Below are 20,235 nucleotides of genomic sequence, written 5' to 3'. Positions count from 1 at the left end.
CTCCCATAGCGAATATTAAAGTTAACTTACTTACAAACATGAGTTGCTTGTGTCATAAAATTGCTATATATTTGCACTTACATCTGTAATGAAAATATCCTTCTCCCAGTTAGTACAATGGTTAGTATAGGGCACTCTCATTTCGGGCGATCTAGTCGACCAAGTTCATCTGCTCAGATCAGGGTTCGATTCCCTGGCCGGGAAAACGTTTTTTTAAAATGTTTTGGGGGCTCTCCTCTGTAGGTTAGCGGCCCAAATTTTTGTCGCCGTTCAAGCATGCTCACGTTCACCTGGTAAGTTGCTATCGGGACTAGGGGCAAACCTGGCATCACAAGGACGGACAGATTACCAGTCGGACAGGGGTTAAAATCAGAATCATTAACTTCGGATGTGCGGCGAGTGTAGGGTAAGTGAGCATTCGTGACTGCTAAGTTAGCCTCGATTCGTGGCTTGCAGATGTAGCGCGCGCAACGGAAGGGATCGCGGAAAGAGCAATTCGTGATTAGGCCTGGTTGCGCGTAGCTGGAAGTACTGTATGCTCGCACCGTTGCTTTCACGGATTGATGTTGTACAGTACATAGCCACTTCCTCTGCCTGTCGTTCCTACGACGCACGATTTCCTAGCAATGCGAATCTTGTGCTCTTCCTAGCCGTGAGTGTTCTATTCGCCTGCTTTCCGTATGAACACAGCTCAGAGAAGCTCCGTGGAACACCGACTCGGATCTTGCCTTTTGGCGTCAACACTCGGATCTTTCCGGTGGAGTGAGCGACGACAGGAGCGCATCCTTCAGCAAGCCCGGCTTGGCGAGCTCCTTCCGCAATTCGGTAATTCTTGCCAAGGGCGAAACCGGAACCTTGGGCCACCGCTGCCCTCCCGCTCACCCTGCCGTCACGACGGATCAAGACCCTTTCAGCTGCCTCTTGCGCCCCGCAAACAAACCACGGACAAGCCGCCACTCACCCTTCGCCCTTGGTCGAGGTGCTGCATACTCCGTCAACAGGGCCCTCGTCTATGTCCCTCCTTAAGCCGACGCTCGACCAGCTGCAGGGGTTGACGTCAGCGCCATGGTTGTATCAACGGATATGGTGGTTTCAGTAATCTGCTGTCTTGGTCTCGATCCTACCCTCGTGCCATACGCTAACGCGCCTACCAGATCGGTGAGATTCCAACACCCGATCTTTGTCCGATCCAACCGGTAGCCGAGATACAGACAACACAGATTTGCAATCCAGCTTGTGTTGCTGGTTCTCGACCTCGCCGCTTTGCTCGTCCGCTCCAGCCGACGCGGTGACTCGCCCGTCGCTCCTCTCCTAGTCACACAGTGACTTCTGGTTCGCTACAGTCACGAGTCACCAGTTGATCTTCTGCCAGGGTGAAGAGAGTCGCTTGATTATCGATCTGCTCCTCGCCAAAAAAAAAGAAAAAGGGTTGTTGGACTCGGCAGGGGCTAGAAAATCGATCTTAATCGAAATGCGTGGAAATTCAGCTCGACGCACTAACTTAACGTAGCTGGACAAATGGGGCCATGTCGCGGTGAGCTGGTGCACCACTTTATGCGTAGGCTTAGGATGAGAGAAACGTGGAGGCACAATTTCTCACTCCAGAGATAGTTGCACGCAGAGGCACCTTCTCGTCCGCTTGGGTTTGTGCGGTGAATCTGTCACTTCTAGGCCTGGTTGGGGGTCTGTGCTGCGTTGGCTTTGGCCTGCGCAAAAGCCAACACTCTCAAACATCTCATGGCCCCGCCATCGATGCCTGTCGCTTTCTTCCGCCTGCTGAACGTGATATTGAGTTCCGAACCGAAACGCAGTTGCGATATAGAGAGCATCTGAGTTAGCGCAGCCTTCCCTCCTTCTCGATCCACCACCACACTTTTTTTTCTTCTTCCCTCATCCCTCCCTCCACACTCACACGGACACTACTTCAAAATGGCTATCCAGAAGATCCAGGCCCGCATGGTCATCGACTCGCGTGGTAACCCCACCGTCGAGGTGGACCTCACCACCGAAAAGGGCCTCTTCCGCGCCGCCGTCCCCTCGGGTGCTTCTACCGGTATCCACGAGGCCGTCGAGCTTCGTGACGGCGACAAGTCGAGCTGGATGGGCAAGGGTGTCTCCAAGGCCATCGACAACGTCAACAACGTTATCGCCCCTGAGCTCATCAAGTCGGGTCTCCCCGTCACCTCTCAGAAGGAGATTGACGACTTCCTCATCAAGCTCGACGGCACTCCCAACAAGGGCAAGCTCGGCGCCAACGCCATCCTTGGTGTCTCGATCGCCGTCGCCAAGGCCGGTGCTGGTGAGAAGGGTGTCCCCCTCTACAAGTACCTTGCCGAGCTCAGCGGTGTCAAGGCTCCCTACGTTCTCCCCGCTCCTGCCATGAACGTCATCAACGGTGGTTCGCACGCTGGTAACGCTCTTGCCTTCCAGGAGTTCATGATTGTGCCCACCGGCGCCAAGAGCTTCACCGAGTCGATCAAGATCGGCACCGAGGTTTACCACAACCTCAAGAAGGTCATCAACACCAAGTACGGCATTGACGCTACCAACGTCGGTGACGAGGGTGGATTCGCTCCCAACGTCCAGTCTGCCGACGAGGCGCTCGAGATCCTCACCGAGGCGATCAAGAAGGCTGGTTACGAGGGTCAGGTTCACATCTCGCTCGACGTTGCCTCGTCCGAGTTCTACAAGGACGGCAAGTACGACCTTGACTTCAAAAACCCCAACTCGGACTCGTCCAAGTGGCTCACGGGCAAGGAGCTTGCCGATGTTTACCTGGGCTTCATCAAGAAGTACCCGATCACCTCGATCGAGGACCCCTTCGACCAGGATGACTGGGAGGCTTGGTCGCACCTCCGCGCCAACGCTGGCATCACCATCATCGGCGACGACTTGACCGTCACCAACCCGCTTCGCATCAAGACCGCCATTGAGAAGAAGGCCTGCAACGGTCTGCTGCTCAAAATCAACCAGATCGGCACGATCTCCGAGTCGATCCAGGCGGCTCAGCTTTCGCAGTCGGACAACTGGTCGGTCATGGTCTCGCACCGATCCGGTGAGACCGAGGATGTCACGATTGCGGACCTCGTCGTCGGTCTCGGTGTCGGTATCATCAAGACTGGTGCTCCCTGCCGTTCCGAGCGCACAGCCAAGTACAACCAGCTGCTGCGCATCGAGTCGCTCGAACCCTCGGCTGTCTACGCCGGAATCGACGGCTTCACCCAGGGCGAGACCGCTCCCAAGCTCATCACCAACAAGTCGGCTTAAGACCTGCATTGCGATATGATCATGCTGCCGAAGCGTTGGTTTCGGTCGCGTGTATGCGTTGTGTAGCTCCACGAAGATGACCAAAAATGTTATACACTTTAAACGAGCGAGAAGTTGTATTGACTTGCGAGGAAGATGTGTGTGACTCAGCAGCGATCCAGGCGCAAAGCAATTCCGGCGGAATCGAGATGTGAGGAGATTCTCGAGTTTCGCAGTGTGAGCTCAGTACAGGCATTCTTACGTCACAGATCAACGTTGAGAGCGCAGTCTTGTCGTACCAAAGGGAGTTTGTGATTGGGAAACGATCATAGCAAGAAGCCGGCTTTTCTTTGCTAGGATGTGCAGAAGGCAGGCGGTGAGCTTCTGTAGAGTGATTAGTCGATGAGGTATTTGCGTTTGAAAAACCCTCTCAAGTGGAAGACTTGCCAGACGCCGAGCGCGATCAAGGCGATCAGCGTGAGGATGGCAAAGTTGGTAACACGCATGTTGGTTGATACTGTGATCGACATGCAGCAAGGATGGAAAATGCTGGTCAGACTCTGGATTCTCTGGTATGGATTTGTCTGGGGATTCGCGTGAAATGGGTTCACTTACGGTTGGTATCGGCCATTCTCAGCTCTCTCTTTTTGAGATACTCCATCTCGTTGACGATTTCGTTGGCTACGGCTTCCAGTTTGCGCATCTCGGTTTCCAATCCACTCAAGCTCTCCTGATTTGCGATCGCATTGTAGTCGACAGCATCGGCACCAATGTCGACGTCCAAATCGATGGTGACCACCGGAATTTGATTGCCGCTCTTGGACGTTAGTGTGTTTTTAAAGCAAACCCCAAGATCGGCGTGCGAATGCGTGTTGATTGCAAGTCGCGTTTCACCTTTGATGGCTTTTTTGGAGAGGTAGACGTTGTTGTGTTGGGATCCGTCGACCACTTCGATGTCGACGCGTTGGTGGGAGAAGTCGAACGGCTCTTTGGCAACGACCGAGGCGGTTACGATGACGAGCGAGTCGGAAAGTGCGTAGTTCCAGATGCACTTTGTGTGGGGGTGTGCGTTGGAGGGCAGATCGAACTTGATGGCAGAGGCGAGCGTAGTGAAAAGAAGCACGAGCAGCAACGCTGCCGTTGAGCCAAGTGAACGTGGTGGAATCATCGTGTGCGTGTGTCGTGACGTTCGTTGTGAGGGAAGCAGGTGGATGATGATCCCATAGAAAGTTTGCGCCAATGCTTTTTCCAAGCTCTCTCTCGCTCAGAAGCCAGCTGAGGAGGAGCAAGACGTGCCTGGCAGTCTGTCCGACCTTGGCAGTTGACACGTGCGATGTGGCGAACACCGTTTACCGCTGCTACTGCGGTTGCTTCCACAATGCTAAATGCTTTTGCTTTTGCGATGCCAGGACAATATGCCGTTTCTCGTAACAGTGCGCCTCGAGTAACCCGTCAGGAAGTGGAAGGATGAGTGACGACGATCAAAGGGCCCAGCGTCGATCCAAGCCGAGGTCAGTGCTGTGCTGGAAGGTTTGTCGCTCCTGCATGTCTTTACCGCTTCCTAGACTCTAACATGCTTTCCTCCACAAACCGTGAACACGCACGACGAAACTCTCACGTGTCTGTATCTTGCAAAAAATTCAATCCTGTTCTCGTACGATACAAGCTGATGAGAGAAGAAACACAAGTTTGATAGGCGGCGAACTCTCAGAAAAAGTTGAGCTTCTCTGCTCATCAGCATATGAGCATCACCGACCGTTGGCACCGATCCATTTAGATACCACAACGAACTGCCAACTTTGCCCTATCCAACGCCCAAAGTCGTTTGCATAATCCGCCAAAATGCATCTCATGTTCACAGAAGATAAGGTAAGCTCGAGTCGCTCTGAACAGACGTTTGACCATCAAGATCGATGTACTGACCGCGTCATTGCAACTGTTGCAACTGTGTGGCTTCTTCTGGAATGGTAATGATAGGATGGCAAGCGAATCTACACGCTCAAGAAAAAGACTGTCGAAGGCGTGATCACCAAGTCGGCCCATCCTGCTCGCTTCTCGCCTGACGACAAATTTTCACGACACCGCGTTACGATCAAGAAGCGCTTTGGTATCCTGCCTACGCAGCTGCCCGCTAAGCCACTGTAAAGGAGGAGACGATGTTCAGCGGCTCATTCGACATCTAAAAGAGGCTCCCAGCGAGCCTCAATCTTTCGTTTCATTATCGAATATACCCGTCAGTGATCAAAGCACAACCAATGGCTGTGCGGCCAACATCAGCGCCCTGTAACCAGTGCTAGGCTCTCACTCCTACTTTTGTCTCACGAACAAAACATCCTTGGGCTGATGTGGCTAGGAACGCCGCGCATCTCACAGCCTGCCCTGACATCCACCACTTCACCCCTTTTTCACACCCTGTTGACTTTTTCTTCAATCATAATGTAGCACTATCTTGTTCCATTCCTTCTGCCTCATCATGCAATCCGTTTCAGAAGCACAAGATCCACTCGGTCGGATTATCGCAGCATGGATACTAAGATTACTTGTGCTCGCTCAGCCGAAACGGGCCAGTCGACGCCGGCGCATCTCTTCGGCGCTCACTTGTTCTGCTTCCGATTCTTCGTCTTCATCTTGGTCATCATCAGCATCGCTTGCGCCGCCTGTATGGCTTGCCCCAAGGTTTGCAACAGCAGCAGCAGCAGCAGCAGTGGAGCTCGTCGCCTGTTTCTCTTCTACCGGTTCGCCTCTGGTCAGCCGTTCCTGCCTCTCTTGCTCCTCGCGTGCTTTCTTTCGTGCCTCCTCGCGCATTTTGGCGATTCGATCAACATCTTCTGGAATCGGCGCTTGCTCCTCGGATCGCCTCGATGGTGCGCGATAGTGGGGGTTTTCAGCTGCAAATCGGGCGGCTGCCTCTGTATCGCCCAAACTGGCAGCCAGCGCCGCTTGGAGTTCGGCATCCTCGTCGTCATAGTGCCTGTCCTGTGGTGGTCCAATGAGAGCGCTCGCTTCTGGTGCACCGCGTAAGCTGAAAGGGTCGGCGCGATCGTCATCACTGGCAAGCTCGTCGTCATCGTCGACAATCTCTTCGACGTCAGCGTTGTTTCGATTGGCAGCTGCCATGGCTGGACTGAGAAAGGGTGAGCGATGTGTCAGGTTCGGAGCCTCGAGTTCTTCGATATCGCTCGAGAGAGAGTCGTCAACGCGAGAATTGTCCAGATCGATTGCGTCCTCGCGTGAGAGACCAGATTGTCGTTCTTGAGCTCGTCGCTTCCTTCGACCCACTGGCCGAGAAGATGCTGAAGATGACGACGACGACTCGGCGACGAGAATCTGAGCTGAACTGCTTGCTCTGCAAGACTGATTCGAGGTGCTCGACAGACTTGCCTCCATTGCTCTGCGCAGATCGTCATCGACTGGGTCCGGGAACCCTGTACGGTGCCGTTGTCTTGATGGTGCAATCGCGTCAATGTCGGCGTCCGTTTCGCCCATGGAGCTGTACCCTCCTGCGATACCTTCGTCGCTTCCGCTGCGTACCTGACGAACGCGAGATCGACTTGGTGTGTCGGGATCACCAGAAGCAGTGGTGTGCTGAACCAGACTGGCGCTGAGGGCTGCCTGTAGATCGACATCTTCTTCGTCGTCGCCAAGACCCAAGCTGGTTGATGAAGTGCCTGACTTTGCTGCGCTGCGCAATGGACTTGTCGAGCGGTTGGAACTGGTCGCAGGGCGAAGGCCAAGACTTTGAGAGCTGGAATCAATTCTGGACGACGCGGCACCTGGTGGTGGCAAGTGATCTGCAATCTGGTCCGCATCCGATTCACGCAATCCCTGTCCCGCACTCCCCTCAGAGGCCTGAACGACAAACACCGAATAGCCCTCCGACTCGGCTGTATGCAGCAAGGTGCCTAGATAGTTGGTGCCAATCCACTGTGGCTCTGCGAGGAAGGAGTTGAGGTTGTACCAAAACTGGCTTGTAGTGCCAAAGGAACGGATGGTGAACCAGTGGCTGTCGAGATTGAGCACAAACGCCGCCTCGCGCTCGGGAGCACTGTGTCGGCCCCGCACCTCAGCGGAACGCCAACTGGAGATGGAGATGCCCCACACTTGAAGTGCCCTCTCGAGTACAGATGCGCTGAAAAAGCCCGTGTCGTCCATGTTGAGGCTCGAGCGATCGCGTGCTGCAATATCGGCTTGGCTGAGCCCGAGCTCGGTTGCTTCGAGTTGGTCGAGCTCGGTTGCAATCTGCGCTAGTTGCGAAGCGTCGTAGTATTGGCCTTGGAGGAGGGAATTGAGGGCGTGCTGCGCGCACAGCATGCTTCCGGCCTCTTGACGTTCATGATGTATGTACTCGATGAGCTGCTGCTGTGGTGACAAAGACGACATACTGCTGGTTGGCTACTGGGAAGCTTGACCGGACGCAAGCGACTGCTGACGGAGGCTGCGTCTAGAACAACGGGAATCAATGCGGAAGAAAGGATAGAGGATGCTCAGTTTGGAGCCGCTGGATTGCGCGTCGTTTGCCACGGTGCTGGTTCCACATCAACAAGCACGATTCGTGAATTGTGAATCAACGGTGCATCACGACGTGCGAATCACATCTTCTTGTCGGTGTGGAGGCAGAATCACGAATCATCAGCTTCGTTGCGTGTCTTTCCTGAGCCAAAAATCACGAATCGTGAATCCCGTGAGACCCTTTTTTGGGATCGGCTCTGATATTCGCGATATGATGATAAAGCTCGGGATTCGCGACTCACCCTAATCGTGAATCAGCGGTCACAAGGAATCGTGAATACCGCAAAGGCCACTCAATCCAGTCACACTATCGCAACCAAGGCTATCTGCATTCAAACCGCGTCTTGAACAGCAACTCTCGTTCCTTTTCGGCCATTGTAATACCTCATCCAAGCTCGGCTGGTCAAATACATAGATCAGAGCGTGGGAAACTCCGACCTCGAACGGTGGAGGGTAGCAAGCTCGCAATCGAACGAACCTCCTCGTATCGATCGATTACGGAATCAAGACAACATGTCAGCAACTTCCGCTGCACAACGCCAACCCCACGGCAGACGGAGCAAGAATCTGCTTGTAGCATCTCTTGCTTTGCTCATCCAATGTACAGACACGATCGCCGCCTCTAAGCAGACCCTGTCTCCGTTTGATTGCAGCAACGTGGCCGTCTCGTCCAAGCAGTCGTTCGACCTCTCCAAGATTGCGTATCCCATTCGCGTCTCGAGCAAAGAATCAACACCACCATCCGAGACCAAAACGTTCATCGACATTGACCTGTGCAAGCCGCTCGAGGCAGATGCCAACCGGGACGAGAAGGACCAGTGTCCACGTGGAACGAGGATATGCATTACTATTGAAGCCATTAAGGACGACAAGGCCATCGTTACACAGGCGATTCCAGTTGCCTACTCGGACGAAGCCGAAGGGAAGAAGATCGAGGCCAAGGTGGAATGGGGCGAAGAGCTAGAAGGAGGCGAGAAGAGCATCGAGCTTCAATTTCCAGGAGCTACCTATGCTGAACGAGAGCAAAAGGCAGAGCTTGAGCTAGTCTGCGATGCCAAGGCCGACGCAGACGAGCAGCCTAGCGTCAGAAGCTACGACCGCGCCCAAGGAAAGCTCAAGCTACGCTGGGCAACCAAATTTGCGTGCTCTTCTGCTGCTACCAAACCAGGCAGCGGATCTCCGTCCAAGGGCGGATCAGACAGCGATGGCGACAAGGGCAGCGATAGTGATGGTGCATCGGCATCCGGCGGATGGGGCTTCTTTCACTGGCTCTTCTTCTTGCTCTTTGTTGGCTTCGTCGCATATATGGGTGTTGGGATGTACAACAACTACAACAACTACGGAGCAAGCGGGTGGGATCTGGTACCGCACAAAGACTTTTGGCGAGAGTCGCCGTACATTGCTCGTGATGCGGCAACCCATGTATGGCAGGCTGTTTCGGGCAATCGTGGAGGAGGCGGATTCAGCGGAGCAGGTGGGCGCGGAGCATATGAGCCCATATGAGGCAACGAGCGATCAGCTTCAAATTTTGTTTACCCTCTTCGACCTGCACTCTTCTCAATCTAGGACGGCACTGCAAGCTGAAGAACTCCACGGCGGCTGAGGTCGTGCAGTCGAGACTCATGTCATGAGGCTGGATGCAGCTGAGATATCTCCACTGAAGTGGATCAATGCCCCGAGGCCTATGTAATTTTGGGCTGACCGTTGAGGCTAAGCAAGGCGAGACTTGTTTTGAGGACAAAGCACTGTGCACAGTGTAAGTAGATTGCGGACAGGTGTCAACTCCATCCTTGATCACGTGCAGTCGACAGCGCTAGAACCCAGCATGCCTACCACTCGTTTCTCTCCGCCAGGAGCAAAGAAGTGATCATGGACAACGATGGGAAGAGCGACTTGCACCGAACAAATTAGAAACGTAGCGTGGTTGTCAGTGATGCTGTCAACTACGGCATAACCACGTTGGACCATGAAAAGTGTTTTCCAAGACACTCGACGTGCTTTCTGAAGGAAGGTTGCCCGTTTGCCACATAAGAGCAGTAGATTTGGTCCGCAGCCGGGCCATTAGCGGACAACCTTCTGTCTGCCGCCCGAACAACACGTTCTACTCTCTTCATTCGCGCTGAGGATGATAGTGATGGGAAGAGGCGTGAGCACTGGAACGAGTGACATCTCTGGACGTATACCTCAGTCTCAGACTATGTCTGCAAGGACGAGCAAGGCGGCCAGCGCCAAGGCAACAGGAGGTCCCGTGGAGTGCAAGCGCAGCGAAAAAGAGGAACAAAACTTGACTCTTGGCGACGCCGATGCACAAAGCTCAGCTCGATTGCCCTAACAGCTGTTATGTCTGCACATCCACACCGAACTCCTTATTCATACAGTCGACATCGGTATTAAAGCCTTGTCCATTGCTCGCCAGTGTCGCATGCGTATATTTGTAGGCTTAATGAAACGAGTGCGGCATCGTCAACATACCCGCCACGCCCAAGGCTTCTGTCGATATTGCAGACTCAAGGGAGAAGCACAAAGCACGAAGGCTGTGTGAGCAGAAAACAGTCACGATTTGAGTGAATACAGTGATTATCCACTGAGACAAATTGGATTTCAAATCAAGGCTCGAGGAGGAAGCCTTTGCTGTTCAGTTCCCAAGCGCCGCTTCAGAGGCTAACGCGCGACTCCACTTGTTCTTTCTTCAAACCGCACTTTTTCTATTTGCAGGCCAAGGTCACACTCGTGACTCCAAATCCATGGCAGTACTTGTATTCGTAAATTCAAAGCAGGCGTAGATACAGTAGATCCTTTGCTTCAAATTTCCAGACTGGTTTAGCAGCACTCTGCGTGTCGGTGAACTGCATTTTTCCCCTCCAAGCTGTTGCGTGTCGATTTTGAGGTTCTTCTAGCTTTGTGCAACAAAGTGAATCGTGATTGACTGGCGAGCAGGCCAATCGACGGGGATTTTTTTTGATTTGTTTTTGTTTTTGTTTTTGTTTTTTTTTGTTGGCAGGCAAAGCTGAGAGTTACACCGTTTGCAAAACGAGCTGGCGCTCAATTGAAATGAAGGAAGCATGGTGATGACGAGGATGTGTTTGACGATGGCAGAGTGGAGTTCGATCCTTCTTGTCTCTCCGCCTTCTCTTTCTTCATCACGACCTCAACTGTCCTCATCGCCACACCTGTCCTTTTTCCTTTGCTCTTATTGCCCAAAGAGCTTGCAAAGTGTGCCATCACACTTCACCATGGCGCCTCCCCCAGCAGAAAAGGAGACGCGTATTGCCATTGTCAACTCGGACAAGTGCAAACCGAAGAAATGTCGTCAGGAGTGTAAAAAGTCGTGTCCCGTCGTTCGTATGGGCCGACTGTGTATCGAAGTGACGCCCTCGAGCAAGATCGCCTTTATCTCGGAATCGCTCTGCATCGGTTGTGGTATCTGCCCCAAAAAGTGCCCCTTCGAGGCCATCAACATTATCAAGCTCCCCACCAACCTCGAGAATGAGACCACACACAGATACAGCGCCAACTCGTTCAAGTTGCATCGTTTGCCCACGCCACGTGCTGGTCAGGTTCTCGGCCTTGTCGGCACCAACGGTATCGGCAAATCGACAGCGCTCAAGATTCTTGCAGGCAAGCAGAAGCCCAACTTGGGTCGGTACGATGACCCTCCCGACTGGCAGGAGATCCTCAAGTATTTTCGTGGCTCCGAGCTGCAGAACTTCTTCACAAAGGTACTCGAAGACAATATCAAGGCCCTCATCAAGCCCCAGTATGTTGACCACATCCCACGTGCCATCAAGGGCAAGGCCAGCGTCACCCAGCTACTCGACGGCAAGCTCGAGAAGAACAACAAGCAGGAGGTGATTGACATGCTCGATCTCAAGGAGGTGCTCGAACGAGACGTTCAGAACCTGTCTGGTGGTGAGCTTCAACGATTCGCCATCGGCATGTCGTGCATCCAGAACGCCAACGTATACATGTTTGACGAGCCCTCATCGTATCTCGATGTCAAGCAGCGTCTCAATGCCGCACGAATGATCCGTTCCCTGCTTGATTCCAACACGTACGTCATTGCCGTCGAACACGACTTGTCCGTCCTCGACTATCTCTCCGACTTTATCTGCTGTCTCTACGGTGTTCCGTCCGTGTACGGCGTCGTCACGGTGCCCTCGCCAGTACGCGATGGTATCAACATCTTCTTGGATGGCTACATCCCCGCAGAGAACATGCGTTTTCGTGAAGAATCCTTGTCGTTCAAGATCTCCGAGACTGCCGAGGACGAGGTGCTGGACAGGACACCCAAGTACATCTGCCCACCCATGGCCAAGACGCTTGGCAACTTCAGCCTCAAGATCGAGGGTGGTGAATTCAGCGATTCCGAAATCATTGTCTTCCTCGGCGAGAACGGTACTGGTAAGACGACGTTCGTCAAGATGCTTGCTGGCAAGCTCGAGCCCGATCCGGGCGCCAAGAAGCCACCGCAGCTCAACGTTTCGTTCAAGCCCCAGACGATCGCACCCAAGTTCCAGGGCACAGTACGCATGCTCTTGCTCAAGCAGATCAAGGCTGCTTTCATGCACCCTCAATTCCAGACGGACGTCGTCAAGCCCATGTCGCTCGATGCCATTATCGACAACGACGTCCAGACGCTTTCCGGTGGTGAACTGCAGCGCGTGGCTCTTGTGCTTGCGCTCGGTAAGCCCGCAGACATCTACCTGATCGACGAACCGTCGGCCTACCTCGACTCGGAGCAGCGTATTATCGCGTCGCGCGTCATCAAGCGTTTCATCATCCACTCACGCAAGACGGCTATGATCATTGAGCACGACATCATCATGGCCACCTACCTGGCCGACCGTGTGATTGTATACGAAGGTCAGCCATCGGTCAAAGCGACCGCCAAGCGACCCGAGTCGTTGTTAACCGGTATGAACAGCTTCTTAGCTACTCTGGAGGTGTCGATGCGTCGCGACCCCACCAACTACCGTCCACGTGTCAACAAATTCAACTCGATCAAGGACAAGGAGCAGAAGGCCGCTGGTCAGTACTTCTTCTTGGAGGATTAAGAAGCGTTCCTGGAAACGTCGTAGCAGCACGTCGCGTCCTCTCATGTGTCGCCATGAGCTTAGGGGGTCGACGATCAAAAGGAAGGAATCCTGCTTCTTTCCAGCAGCGCATACGCATTCGTTGCGGTGCTTTTCCCAGTCATGGCTCTCTGCCGTGAACGAATCCCGATGAGCGAATGCCTGTTCACATCATGTACATATACCGCCGCTGCTGCGTGCGTGATTCATTCGCAACTCGTTCTTCACCTCTTGCATCTTTCATGTCGTGTGAGTGACTGTAGATGGTCGAAATGCTCAACAGACATGCTTCTCGTTGGACATTTTTTTGCTTCAAGATGCATGGCTGGACCAGCGCGACAAGGCTATCGGAAAGAACACGCAGCAACACGGGTCAGGGTGTATCCCCTTGGACACAGCCAACATGCAAGCTTTCGGGAACGGCAGGAGCAAGAGCAAGAGCAGGAGTTGGAGTTGGAGTTGGAGTTGGAGCTGAGCTGAGCTGAGCTGCGTGATGGCGATGAGACAACATAGCTGTCCTTGAACAAGTGTTGAGAACTGCTCGTACCTCAACAAGTAGTTGCTGATGTTGCTGATCGATTTTCGCTACCGGTAAGCATCGCCAATGTAGATGTCTACACGGGTACGCCTTTCAACTAACGTGTCACGAGACCGCGGTGAGTGCACCTGCTCATGTTCAATCGTGAATCCGCTTGCTGTGTATCCGGCATATCACTGATACAAGGCTTCGGTCAGCAACCTGATGGGACATGGACGTCTCTCTCCGAGACGCTCCTGATTAGAGCGGCTCAAGCGTGAAGACGGTTGTGGCAGTGTTCAAGGCGACGTTGGAGTAGACTTGGGATGATCGGTGCACGGAGCAGTGGGCGAGTGTTCGACCATGCTCGATCGCGGATCTTGGCGCTTGCACCTTGCATTGATTCGGGCTGGTCGTAACATTCTGTCCTGTTTCGACATCAACGGCACAGCACGTCAGCTGGCCATACCATCACCAAGTCTGTGGTCATACCACACCTTCCTCACCGCTGTAGACGCCTTCAATAGTCAGGACGAGTTCCCCGAGGCGCCGCCTGCATTCACGACGCCTCTACTCCACAACGGCTCGGTCGACTCTTGCCTAAAGGGGTTGAGGGATATAGCCCTCGCGTTCTACGTTCGTTCTGAGGGCTCCCTGACGTCGTCGGCAAAACCAAATTGGCTCGTTACGATTTTTTTTTATCACTTCATTCAAAAGGATCGAGTGAAAGGAACTAACTTAGAGTACAAAAGAACAGGAAGTTGGAGTAATAGAGACAGCTTCGTGCGACACCTGCTGTGTCTCCGTGAAGGCTTTGCGATACGATGAGTCTGATGTTGATCAAGGCGATTGCTGACTTCAATAGAGATGTTGCGCGCTGCTGAGCGCACTCTCTCCTTAAAGTCGGACCAGGCCTGGATTGGTGGTAGCCGTACTGACCCAGCTGTGTCTAGTTGGGCAGCAAAGGTGCGCAGTCGATCAGTAAAGAGTTACTTGCGCTTTCCTCTTAGGACACTGATCAGCTATGTGCCTGCGTTCCTTGCAGTGGAAACATTTCGTCTTCTTGCATTGGCCAAAGACGTGAAAGCGTACATCGTCGCTTTTGCAGCGAGTGCACCAATCGGGACGGCCGTTGAACTTTCCGTTGAGAGAGAGGTAGCCTGGAACCTTGAAGATGGTGGTGGCGCTGATCTGTCCCGAAGGCAGAGCTGTCGGGACCAGTGCTGCGACCAGTGAGTACTGGCGCCTTCCTTCACTGTCAGCCAGTCCGGGGGCCAGGACACTGGTGACCTTCCAAATGTCCCAGACCGCACCGATGTCTCGAGAGTGCAGTTGGAAGGCGACGGATTCGGCAGCAGAGTTGCCATCGAGTTGGAGAGGGACGTCGAGAATTTCGAGGATGAAGGTGCTGAGCGGGAGTTTGGGGCCAACCATAACAGGCTCGAGCCGATGTTTGCTGAACAGGATAGGCCCTTTGGCAAGATTGTCGAGATTTCAGGGCCCACAGTGATGTCGATAAACTTTCCACGGCCAACCCTGGAGGGAAAGCTGATAACAGGACCGGCATTCTCAACATCAAAGCAGAGGAAGAACGTCTTGAGCTGAATGCGGATCGACCATTCTGCTCTCTGACGTTCTCCATTGTTGAAAGTCCCAGTAAAGGCGAAACGGACAGTGCAAGGGTCGAGCCTAGCTCGATCACGAGAAGGGAGTGTAAGCTCCTCAAAGGGCACACTAGTGTGCTGAGTCGTTCTGTTGGTCCAGATGAGCTCAGCCTGGAGCCGAGTATCGTTGGTGGCAACGTTGGGCTCCCCAATGAGGACAAACTCGTCGGCATTGTTGGTGTTGGAAGGTGCGGAGGCATCGGTGTCCATGAGTTGAACAGAGGGGTCAAAGTGTTGAGACGACATAGCTGGGTGGAAAGGATGAGAGGTGCAGTGGATGGTGGTGAGTTGGAAGTGCAAGGCGGCTCCAGAGTAAGACTTCGAGCCTATAAAGCCGTGTGGGATCCCGTTTGTTGATGCTTTGCGTAGTCCATCGTATTGTGAGCCTGTCAATTCGTCCGAGTGCCAATCATACACCAGAGACGAAAGGCGCAAGGCTGAGCTGAGCCGAGCTGAGTCACAGGGGGCTTGCGTGTTTTTACTATGGTGGTAGGAGGTCCAAGCTCCCCAGACGAAGTGCCTGGAAGTCGTTGAGCTGAGTCACTGGGGACTTAGGCGTGATGCCTGGAAGTCGTTCCCCAGGCATGTGGGCAGTACGTGGCCCAGCCAGATGGCGACGAGGTGGGAAGTATATATACCGTACATCAGGCGTGAGGGGGTATCAATATCGACACCCCGAAACATACCATCGCTTTCGTCGTTCTGGAGGTCACCAACGTTGCTGTCTCGACGTGATTTGCATACCAGACAGCTCGAGTAATCCAGCTTTCTCCGTCGCATGTCGCCACGCCGGTACCTCTTGGTTGGGTCTTGGGTCGAAGCTGTCTCGGTGGTCTGAATAGCTAACCAGCTCGTTCTTCTTGGGTTGGGAAGTTCCATGGTGGTCGCAAGGCCGTCCTGAACTCGAAGGGGTCGGAAGGGTTTGGGACCGCAGCGCGGGGAGGGTTGGCGAGGGTTCGACTACAGCACAATTTTGCAATGGATCTTCTTCGCCCTTGCAGCTTCGGTCCCAAGGTCGGTCGTGGTTCTTTCGAATCGATCTCGTTGTTTCTTTCGCAGTGGCGACCAGCACAAGGCGGCGCAGGCCAATGGACAGGACAGGCCTGATCAACATCGCTGTCGCCACCTCCAGAGGCCGAGACGACGTTTTTCCTCGCGAGAGGGGACACCCCAACTTCTCGAAATCGCAACTCCACAACGGCTTGGTCGATCCTTGCCCTGAATGGGTTGAGGGATAGCCCTCATGTTCATGCTTCGTATGTCGGGCTCCTTGACGTCGTCGGCAAAAAATTGACGTCGTCACCGTCAATCCCCCGCCAAAAAAACGACGCCTGTGAGATTCGAACTCACGCCCTCAAAGAGGATATCCTTCCCTTCGATAAACGAAATGCTTAATAGCAGGGATACGTGTTAACCACTCCACCAAAGCGTCCAGTTTTGATGTGCAAAATAGAATTGGAATTTATATTCTACATACCTGTTACAGTCGATTTCCATTCGTGATTTGTATTGCTGAGCCTTGTTAGCAAATTCAGACGGAATGAAGTCAAGAATAGCAGTCACGAGTGGTATTGCACATGACGATGCTTGAATGGTACATCACCAAGTGCCATCTTGAATGGGATGTCTCAACTGAGTTTTTGCTGCTACATTTGCTCGCGGAACAGCCATGTGTAAAGCACGATGGCCAATCGTGAAGGCCACAACTCGTGACTCTTGTGATTTGCAGAATGAGTTAACTTAGTGCCAGACACAGGCGCAGCTTTGTTGCTGATCATTCAATTCAAGATTCACCTCGAAAGTCTCGGGCCGAGGGGTTTACGCCAATCGTGAAGTGTGAATCACGAATCACGCATCTCAAATTTCTCTGCTTGGCTTATGGGCGTGACAGGACAGTGTTAGGCAGGTACGGGTGATTCAGGTGTGTCAGGGCAGGTCAGTCGGTAGTTCTGGGCAAGAAGGGTCACGGGTCTAGGTCCTGAAACACAGATCTAGACAGATGACAGACTCAAAGCGCGCGCGCATGGCGAAACTACGAATGTGCACTCAGGACTTGGTTCCTGCAAGGCTTATTTAAAGTTGTGTCCGAGTAGCCTCTAAGTTATTCGTGATTTATGGTTCGTGGTTCGCAGATTCACAATAACCAGATAACTACACGATTGATGCAAAACCACAGGAGTTCCTGCGACATCGAAAGTTCTCCGCCTTCCCTGTAAGTTACTGTAACTAACAGTTATCCTCCAGAGCGGAGCAATTCGGTCAGCCAGGTCGGCGGATCGTCAATGCTAGCGCCATTTGGCTCTGTGCCTTCTATGGCTAACTTACTCTGAGCGTCCCGTCTGTGCGACTGTTCAAGAACAGCAGTTCAAGCTGAGTTGAATGATCATGTCGTGCACGATTTGGTTCAGATGGACTGTGCGATTCCTCGGAGTTCACTGGCGCAAAGTACTCCTTCTTGCCACGGGCTAGATTATGAGCGTACAGCTACTGTGCAGCAGAGGTGTCATTCGAGTTAAACAGTCACGAGTCCTCGAGTCAAGAAGGGTCCGAGCTCCGCAGAGATAGAGCCTCAAGCGGATTCACGATTATGCTCTTCAAGCAGAGGAGGACAGGCTGGTAGCCCTTATAATCACACGGGGAAAGCGACAGATCTGCCCCAGCACAAATAAGCTGTCCCCCTTCTGAAGGGTGTCACCTCCGTCTATTGTCGTGTTCATCACCGTCATCTTAATCCCTCTTTGTACGACCCAATCGCCCCGTTGTACTCTTGCGTCCTACACAGCATGCGCTTTGGAGGCTTGGCAGCAACAGTAGCAGCCTTGACCGGTCTGGTCGAGGCGCAGACCTCGGTGTCGGCCATCAGCGGCGATGGCCCTCCGGCTCCCAGCTTGTCGCGCACCGCAGCGCTTGGCAGCTGGACTCCGAAACCAGTCTCGGACGGCTTGACGCAGCCTTCGTTGACTGGCATGGGCCGTACCATCTACATCAACAGCGCTAGCGACTTTTGCCTGCTGATGCCACCCGATCCTACGACGCAGAACCTCGTCGATGCCGAGGCGGTCGCTGTGTCATACTGCATCAACCCGGTCAATGGCTCACGACCCATGCCCGATGGCTTGATCAAGACGGCGCATTTCCGTCGTACACCGAGCTACATCCAGATTTCTGGCACGTACGATCCTGCCGTGATGAATCTGGGCAGCAACGACTGCGGAGGCGAGTACGATTCCGAAGGCGCCGAAGGCATCGGCAACCCTGCTGGCGTGACGATGCGCAACGGAAGCTACTTTACGCAGTTCATCGGGGCATGCGATATTCCTGGTCATCCGGTTTTCTGCATGCGCATGTGTCCCAACTACGAGTACTGCCGAAACACGTTTGACCTGATGGGCTGCCTGTGGAACCAGCCCGGAGACTACGACCAGCCGCAAGCGTTTACAAACTGCGATGCCAACGCAGACCTGCCCATTGGTGTGTACAACAGTAGCTACACGTTCAGCCAAGGTATGAGCGTCACTCCTGCGCCTGTTACTGCACCGGCCTCATCCAACTGCCAAACGGTCGTTTCACCTACGGCGAGCGGAGTGACCTACACTTGGAACCAGGTAGCAGCTGCTTCAGCTACGGCAATGTCGACGGGCAAGGCGGGCAGTGGCTCGTCTAGGTCTCCAAGCAGCTCCACCACCAGTGGCAGCACCAGCACCAGCACCAGCAGCAGTGGCGGTGGCGGTAGCAAGAATGGCGCTTCGTCTGTTTTGGGTGTAGTCAACGTGTATGCTCTGGGTGCCACCGTCGTAGTCGGAGTGATAATGAGCGGGACTTGGTTGGTGTAAGTTAGTCCAGCATGGCAACCTAGTGGTTTCTGTGTTCGTGGTTCGACGCCTTCATATGTTAGGTTCCGGCTGCGTGTGCTATGATTAACATACGTGATAGATTCACGATTGAACAACGATCTGCGCACGCCCGTCTTGACCTCTTGGAAATCCGCAGAATCACGAATGTGTTGTTTGTGTGCAGGGCGAAGGGGCATCGTCGATGGATGCGGGACAAGCCGAGGACAGACAGAAGCTGAGTCAGGGCTGAGCAGCAAGGGTCCGTCCTCCTTGTTCTTTTTCACAGCGTGAGTCACGAGTTGGTTTGTGTTGAAAATCCAGGCACGAATCGTGAATCACGAATCCATTCACATTGACAAGACGAACACGCGCACGCCAGCGTGGCAGGCACGCTGGGAGAACTAACACAGACTTTAGGCGCGCGTCGCTTGGCGAATTCACGATTCTCACAGCCAAGCTACCTCACATTTCTTACAGTGCCTCGTGATTCTCGATTGGCACAACGCTGGCAGAGGATGAGGTCAAAACAACGTGATTGTTGTATGCTCACGTGCAAGCGTTGTTGCTGCTCGCTGTTCTTTGTCTGTTGATCTCGAGCAAGTCGTCTGGGCTTGCCGAAAAGAACCATCGGAAAGTGACGAAAGGGAAGCTGGCTCGACAGAAGCATAAAAACAAAACACCCCAAACAGAAATCGTGATTGCGTGAATGGGTAACAACGGCTCTGTACCAGAGAAACCAGCCACGAGCACGGAGCACGGAGCATGGAGCACGGAGTAGTCGCGCATATGTTTGATAACTTTAGTGATAGTGCTTGTGCGCCGTTGCACCCGTGACCGTCAACACGCGTGTCCATTCGTGATTCTCAAAGTTGGCGTAACGTTAGCAGACTCTTGACTGATCGGTGACGGCGTCAACGTCAGAGTTGACACCACTATCGGAGCTCGGCTGATCCCGATCTTGAACAGCAACCACGTCGCAGAGCAACACGCCCAACGCTAGCACCACGCTACGCTCTGAAACGAGAGACCAAGGCAAAGAAAGAGCAGCGAACACGAAGAACGAATAATCATCCTGAATCCAAAGCGTGAATTCTGAAAAAGTTGGATGTCAGTCGTCAGTACTGTTCGGCTGGCTGGGCGCGTGTGTGCGTCTGTGGGCGTGTGCTGGGCAGATCTGCTGGGCTGCTCTCGTGTTTGGCTGGCCCTTGCTACCCGTGACTCGTGACTGCTGTGCGGCTATCTGTCCCGGCTTGTTAGCCAGCCAGCCAACCGAAAGGCTTCACAACTTTGAACTCGGCACAGACTCGAGCTGTCACAAGCTCTCTTTGTTGGCAGCTTCTGGCCATCCCTGATCGTCATCATCTTCCTTTCCACCATTGCGTCCCCTCTTTGGA

The 20,235-nt window shown here is 53.5% G+C and overlaps 8 protein-coding genes and 2 non-coding genes across 10 annotated transcripts; 6 read left to right on the top strand and 4 right to left on the bottom strand.

The window, feature by feature from the left end:
• Positions 1-103: 103 nt before the first annotated feature.
• On the top strand, positions 104-204 carry UMAG_16061. The gene is made up of 2 exons: positions 104-140; positions 170-204. It is a non-coding gene; the product is annotated as a tRNA-Glu (tRNA).
• Positions 205-1,929: 1,725 nt separating this feature from the next.
• UMAG_03356 (putative phosphopyruvate hydratase ENO1) lies at positions 1,930-3,267 on the top strand (the record flags this gene model as incomplete). Its single annotated transcript, XM_011391443.1, has 1 exon — positions 1,930-3,267. The coding sequence occupies one exon, from the start codon at positions 1,930-1,932 to the stop codon at positions 3,265-3,267; it is 1,338 nt and encodes a 445-aa protein (XP_011389745.1).
• A 374-nt stretch (positions 3,268-3,641) lies between these two features.
• UMAG_03355 (uncharacterized protein) lies at positions 3,642-4,414 on the bottom strand (the record flags this gene model as incomplete). Its single annotated transcript, XM_011391442.1, has 2 exons — positions 3,642-3,763; positions 3,862-4,414. The coding sequence occupies 2 exons, from the start codon at positions 4,412-4,414 to the stop codon at positions 3,642-3,644; spliced, it is 675 nt and encodes a 224-aa protein (XP_011389744.1).
• A 674-nt stretch (positions 4,415-5,088) lies between these two features.
• On the top strand, positions 5,089-5,391 carry UMAG_03354 (putative nucleolar rRNA processing protein; the record flags this gene model as incomplete). Its single annotated transcript, XM_011391441.1, has 2 exons — positions 5,089-5,115; positions 5,224-5,391. 2 exons carry the CDS (start codon positions 5,089-5,091, stop codon positions 5,389-5,391), a joined length of 195 nt encoding a protein of 64 aa, XP_011389743.1.
• A 405-nt stretch (positions 5,392-5,796) lies between these two features.
• UMAG_03353 (uncharacterized protein) lies at positions 5,797-7,626 on the bottom strand (the record flags this gene model as incomplete). The annotated part of the gene is made up of 1 exon (XM_011391440.1): positions 5,797-7,626. The coding sequence occupies one exon, from the start codon at positions 7,624-7,626 to the stop codon at positions 5,797-5,799; it is 1,830 nt and encodes a 609-aa protein (XP_011389742.1).
• A 642-nt stretch (positions 7,627-8,268) lies between these two features.
• On the top strand, positions 8,269-9,258 carry UMAG_03352 (uncharacterized protein; the record flags this gene model as incomplete). The annotated part of the gene is made up of 1 exon (XM_011391439.1): positions 8,269-9,258. The coding sequence occupies one exon, from the start codon at positions 8,269-8,271 to the stop codon at positions 9,256-9,258; it is 990 nt and encodes a 329-aa protein (XP_011389741.1).
• Positions 9,259-10,988: 1,730 nt separating this feature from the next.
• UMAG_03351 (putative protein promoting preinitiation complex assembly) lies at positions 10,989-12,809 on the top strand (the record flags this gene model as incomplete). Its single annotated transcript, XM_011391438.1, has 1 exon — positions 10,989-12,809. The coding sequence occupies one exon, from the start codon at positions 10,989-10,991 to the stop codon at positions 12,807-12,809; it is 1,821 nt and encodes a 606-aa protein (XP_011389740.1).
• Positions 12,810-14,366: 1,557 nt separating this feature from the next.
• UMAG_12225 (uncharacterized protein) lies at positions 14,367-15,254 on the bottom strand (the record flags this gene model as incomplete). Its single annotated transcript, XM_011391559.1, has 1 exon — positions 14,367-15,254. The coding sequence occupies one exon, from the start codon at positions 15,252-15,254 to the stop codon at positions 14,367-14,369; it is 888 nt and encodes a 295-aa protein (XP_011389861.1).
• A 1,079-nt stretch (positions 15,255-16,333) lies between these two features.
• Positions 16,334-16,440, bottom strand: UMAG_16060. Its single transcript has 2 exons — positions 16,404-16,440; positions 16,334-16,378 (listed from the first exon to the last, which is right to left on the bottom strand). It is a non-coding gene; the product is annotated as a tRNA-Ser (tRNA).
• Positions 16,441-17,791: 1,351 nt separating this feature from the next.
• On the top strand, positions 17,792-18,841 carry UMAG_03349 (uncharacterized protein; the record flags this gene model as incomplete). Its single annotated transcript, XM_011391437.1, has 1 exon — positions 17,792-18,841. The coding sequence occupies one exon, from the start codon at positions 17,792-17,794 to the stop codon at positions 18,839-18,841; it is 1,050 nt and encodes a 349-aa protein (XP_011389739.1).
• Between the last annotated feature and the right edge of the window lie 1,394 nt (positions 18,842-20,235).

Source organism: Mycosarcoma maydis, chromosome 8, assembly GCF_000328475.2.
Source record: "Mycosarcoma maydis chromosome 8, whole genome shotgun sequence".
In the NCBI taxonomy this organism is placed as follows: Eukaryota; Fungi; Basidiomycota; class Ustilaginomycetes; order Ustilaginales; genus Mycosarcoma; species Mycosarcoma maydis.
The sequence above is the reverse complement of the archived record's forward strand: the minus strand, read 5'-3'. Positions and strand labels throughout refer to the sequence as shown.